A 5,480-nucleotide genomic window follows, 5' to 3' on the forward strand; every position below is an offset into this window, starting at 1 on the left:
CCCTCGTGGCTACATTAGTTCAGGCTCCTGACTACAATACCCATAATGCTGCAACAAGCAAGCGATGTAGTATTCTAGTTTACTAAAGATGAACATTTTGACTGATTTTTGTACCACAAAAAGCACAACCAGAATTCATAGTTAAGGCACACTGGAATTTAAGGTGGGCTGCACGGTGGTGCAGTGGTTAGCGCTCTTGCCTCACAGCGAGAAGGCCCCGGTTCAAATCCCGGCTGGGACCTTTCCGTGTGGAGTTTGCATGTTCTCCCCGTGCATGCGTGGGTTTTCACCGGGGACTCCGGGTTAGGCTCCGGCACCCCGCGACCCCGAAAGGGAAGAAGCGGTCAAGAAGATGGATGGATGGATGGAATTTAAGGTGGACTGTCTTTTAATAAGCAAAATTCAAGGATTTTAAACGTTTCATATGCTCCTAAAAATATATGTTTCCGTTAAATTAACTCCAATTTAGAAATTTAGAAAGTTACAAACTTTTTTCCATTAAAAAAAATTCACCTCTTTATGAATATGATATATTCATGTAAAATAAAAACAATTGTTCGTTTATGTTTATCATAGTAACAGAAGTACTATAAGTACTTCTGTTACTATACTGAAGTACCTATTGTTACAGTATTAATACGAACAAATACGTGTCTTGTTTCTCTACATAGTGAAGTAAGACGTGGCTCCTGCTGGATTGTGATCAATGAGAACTTGACCGGAATGGCTCAGTAAAGGGTAACCAAACCCTAAATCAACTTTTTTGTCCTCTATAAAAGGAGATTTGAAAGTGCTCTCTGTTGGTCATTGCCAAATATTTCACAAATTAAAATAAACTTGTTTAATTCTTGAGAATAAAGTCAAAACCCGCCTGTGTGCTGCCCCCTACAGGTTGAATTGAGGTATTACAGCTGCATTTTGTAACTGGTTAAACTGTTTGAGAAGTCTCACGTCATGATCTGCATGATCTGGATTTTCACATTTGGGTTGTGGGCGGAGTCAGCCTCCAACTTCCTGTTTGGTTTCCCTTTAAAGGTTAAAGGTTCCAGACTGCTGGACGGGAATGTTACTTTTAGTGGAATCGTGTAATTTAACTTGAATTCCTTTCAGTGATTGGAGAACGCGACTACACAGAAAACTGTCCAAAAATATGTTTTTAACTCTGAAAACAATGAAATCTTACTGAAGAAGTTAGAAAGTACAGAAACTTCACAGAGACGGATAGAAAGCAGAGCAACTTACTGGAAAATGACGTTTTCTTTCTCGTATCTTGCAGCTCTAGAGATGAAAATCGTTTCTTTTTGAACTTTCCTGCTTCTGTTGAGTGAACAAACTCATCACTTCCTGCTCTACCTGTCGTGTACCTGTGCGGATGCAGATCATGTTACGTCACGCAGACGTCAGTACGAACGGGACCACGGTTGTGGATGTGAATGATGGCTGTGTGAAGTGTAAACCTGGAGTGGACGTTTGGGTCTGACCCGGGTCAGTCGGTGCTGATCCAGTCTTCTTCTGATGTTCCAGTCGGAGAGTGCTGCGGTGAGGATCCGCCTCCTGTGGGACACCCTGACGCCAGACACTGACCAGTGGCCCCCCCTCTACATCCTGTGGAGGATCCACAGTAAGCGCTTCACTCAGACCGGGCCCAGAACCCCGTCAGAACCTCCCTGAATGTTCCGTCTCCCCCCGGTAGGCGGCGCCCCCATGAGAGTGTACAGCTGGAGGAGGCACAACCACCCCTTCAGCCTGTCCTTCCTGGAGGAGATGCTGCGCTACGTGGGCATGAACGAGGTGCACAAGGCCGTCGCGCTCTTCCTGGAGACGCTCGCCAAGCAGGGCTCCGCCCGGATCCAGAGGTCAGCGCGGAGGCTCAGGTGCTGTGGGCCGAGGTTCAGCTGCAGACGTGACGTTTGTTTGTGTTGACAGGAGTCTGTACAGGGAGCTGCTCTTCCTCACTTTGGCTGCCATGGGCAAAGACCACGTAGGTAAGAACCAGAACCGACCCGAGGAAGCGCAGACGCTCCGGGACGGCCGAACGGATGGTCGTCACGTCTGTGACCTGCAGGGTTATAAACCTGGAGACCCCAAACTCATTCCTGTGAGGGACTGTTTCTTCTGTGATGGGGGGCCGGTCTGTAGGCCAACAGAAACAGTGTAACAATCACAACCTAAACGTAAACATTTTCTGAAGAACAGCCACATTTGAAATCATTCATTATGTAATCTTTATAGAAAAAAGGATTCTGAAACATTTTAAAAACTAGATATATGGTATTACCTGCGATAATGCTAGTGTGAATGCTGTAAGCTGAGTGTGGCCACTGAAGATTCTGAAGTTGATAACTACAAACTCTGAATAGCTAGCTAAAATATTAGCAAATTAGCCCAAAAACTGGCAAAAATTCTAAATTAGCCAAAATAGCTAGCATGTAGCTAAACTCCAAAATAGCCTTTGCAAAAAGCTAGCATAAAAAGAGCTGAATATTTCGTAGCTGAAAGAGTTATAGACGTCCAAAAAACCTACGGAAGAAAAACAATAATAAAGACAAAGTGAACCACTGTTAAACCAACAAATACTCCCTCAGACTGCAGAAGGAGGGAGTTAAAGTCACGTTCTATGTGGGTCTGGATCAGCCTGATTGAGAAGAAAATAAAAGATGTGTCTCTGATAGTGTGTGGGAACTGGGCCGCTGTAGGTAGCAGACGTGCTCGGCCTGTCAGATCGGCTCGGGGGCTGGCGACTAGTGATGACGTCACACAACTGTAACAAACGAGTTTGCAGTTTTTCTGTACTGAAACTGACGTTTACAATAAAGTTTATTTTTTAAAAAAGAAAAGAAAAAGTGTTAAGATCTGCTCGGGCTATTATTTATTATTTTTCATCAACAGCTCCTTCACTAACGTCTGCTCTCCTCAGTGTTTGTGTAACGGAGCAGAACGTGAGCTGATATTCTAGCGGGACTTCATCCGGTCCGTGTGACCAGTTCAACATTGGCAGGATGTATTAAGAAAAAAATACGTTTGAATAATTACTTTCTTTTTTTTAATGTGCGACCAACAACAAGCTAGCATGCTACTCGCTACCACCCACTTTAGCTCAAACTTCATCCTTCCCAGCCTGATTTCTCTCTATTAAAATAACGATCATTATCCTGTGATGATTCCTCTCCATCGGATTATTTCGTTGTCAAGGTTTTTGCGGCTGATTGCAAATATTCCTTCTCCTTTTGTGATTCCTAACGTATTTGTTCGGACCTCCTCGGTTTTTTAATCCGTGCTTTGTTATGGCGGAAGTGTGTCATTCCCCGTGTCACGTGACAGTGGTCTAATGTCTGGACCAATCACAATCTTACATGTCATCTATGCGCCAGCCCCCGAGCCGATCTGACAGGCCGAGCACATCTGCTACCTACAGCGAATCCGGCCCGCGGGCCGTAGTTCGGGGACCCGTTAGAAGCCACATTCCTACGATCTATCAGATCCGCCTGTCTGAGGCTGAATCCACCGAGGATAAAAAATCCAACTGCTTGTTTGACAGACTAGTTTGTGACTCCGCCCCTAAAACCCTGCCCTGCAGGGGTGGTGTCAGAACGTTATCAGGGCGCCATCTAGTGTCAGAGCGTGGTCCTGCAGCCATCTGTTCTGCTTTGTCTGAATAAGCTTCATCCAACTGTCGTCTCCATAAGTCCCGCCCACAAACACTGCAGCGATGCATAGCCACTCCTCGGAGGGCCGGCCCATCAGGGGTCATGTGACCCGGCGGTTTGCATGGATGCAAATGTTAATTTATCATCAGAAAATAACATCATGTGACCTCGAGGTCTCCTGAAATGCCTCCAGTTTCTCCTGTCAATCATAGACCACGCCCAGTTTTCATCTGGAGAATTATAAAATAAGCCTCATGATTACCATGAAAGCCTGGCCCCTCCCACTGACCACGACGGTGAAGCTCCAGATCTGAGACTTTACAAAAATATGGAAGCTTTTAGAGCTGTAGAATTGAGGGAAGCCTCGGATCACATGCAGGTGTTTTAGTTCTTTAAAAGGGCACACAGAACCAAACATGGCGCTCTCAGGTAACCCGCCCACCTGATGTGGAGGTGTATAGGGAGAGGGCGTGGCTTCTCCTTTGACCGTCCCTCTCTCTCTTCTTGCAGCGGCCTTCGATAAGAAGTACAAGGCGGCGTGCTCGCGGCTCGCCGGCTCCATGAGTCAGGACGAGCTCCGGAGGAAGCGGGCTCTGCCCCCCAGCACCAAAGCCGTCGACTGCCGGCGCAGCTTCCACCCCCCCCTGGAGTGCTGAGGGGGCTTTGGGTCCGGCGGGAGCTGGGAACTCCCCGTTCCGGGCTTCCTGAGTCTCCTCCATCCGTGTTTGAACCGGATTAGCTGATGCGGGCCTGAGGTTCTGGACGTCCCGACCTCTGAACCAGGAGAAGTTGTTCTGATCCGGAGCGTCCTCTCCTTCAAACCTACTGACAGGTGTGAGTCCTGAAACCTCAGAAGGAGCGTGAAGGCGCTGCAGGAACGCCGGCAGGTGTGTCGTCCTCGGTGGGCGGTCCCTTCCTCACCTGCCCGCAGCCTGAAGACCCAAAGCTCAGAGACTCCGCTGGCGTCGGGACCGTCTGCCTCTCCGCCGACTGATCTGCTGGTCTCTGATCTGCTGCCATGAAACTGCAGACAGTCAGAGCAGCTTCCTGTGGAGGCGGAGTCTGGGCGGAGCCTCCATCAGGACAGCGGCGTCAGATTGAGCTGCTCCTCTGTAAATATGTCTGAGAGACGTTTGTTCTTCTGACCTGCTCAGAGAAGATCAGCATGAAGCTCAGTGACATCACTTCCTGTTTATTTACAGCAACTTCCTGTTTCATGTCAAATTTTATTTATTGATGTTCTTTCTGAACCAAGAAGATCGGAGCGCCACTGAGCATGCTCAGTTCCTCTCTACACTTGTTTGTTCTTTTGATCATCACTCCTTTATCTAACTCCTCCCCCTGACGTATGACTCCTCCCCCTGCTCGACCCAACTCCGCCTCTCCATGGTTCTGAGCGTGTCCGGTTCTGTTTGACCTGCATTACTGGTGTTTAAGTTTTGTGTCTCTCCTCACTGCTCCGGTTCTAAAGCTGGACCGGCTCCGCTCCGAGCCTCCGGGTCCGACCAGAACCGGAACCCAGTTTGCTGTTATTTATTTCTGGTGTAAATGTTTGTTTTTTTAAGAAAACCGAAATAAACGACGGTCCTTAAACGGAGCTGTGGATGTGTTCATCCAGCCTGAAAGAAGCAGAACCGGAACCGGCGGTGGTTCTGGTCGTTTGGGTTGCAGACGTCGATCACATCAGCAGACCGTGATGCGTTCAGAATAAGACATCCAGACTGATGTCGGTGCGCGTGCACAGTTACGGGGGGGCACGTGCGTCCCGGTTCCGACCCAGAACTGGTCCTGCTGATTCCGGTGATGCTACGACGCTGAAGTTGGCTTCCGATT

At 48.1% G+C, this 5,480-nt stretch overlaps 2 protein-coding genes across 2 annotated transcripts in view; one reads left to right on the plus strand and one right to left on the minus strand.

The window, feature by feature from the left end:
- LOC112136584 (DENN domain-containing protein 4B) overlaps positions 1-5,244 on the plus strand; it is a gene marked incomplete in the record, with an annotated part of 27,220 nt that extends 21,976 nt beyond the window's left edge. Inside the window, 4 exon segments of the mRNA XM_036215789.1 lie at positions 1,525-1,621; positions 1,694-1,856; positions 1,927-1,985; positions 4,158-5,244. Coding sequence (XP_036071682.1) covers positions 1,525-1,621; positions 1,694-1,856; positions 1,927-1,985; positions 4,158-4,303 — 465 coding nt within the window.
- Positions 1-5,480, minus strand: part of sostdc1a (sclerostin domain containing 1a) — a 441,057-nt gene that overhangs the window by 222,090 nt on the left and 213,487 nt on the right. The window lies entirely within an intron of this gene.

Source organism: Oryzias melastigma, linkage group LG16 (genome assembly GCF_002922805.2).
Source record: "Oryzias melastigma strain HK-1 linkage group LG16, ASM292280v2, whole genome shotgun sequence".
Classification (NCBI taxonomy): Eukaryota; Metazoa; Chordata; class Actinopteri; order Beloniformes; family Adrianichthyidae; genus Oryzias; species Oryzias melastigma.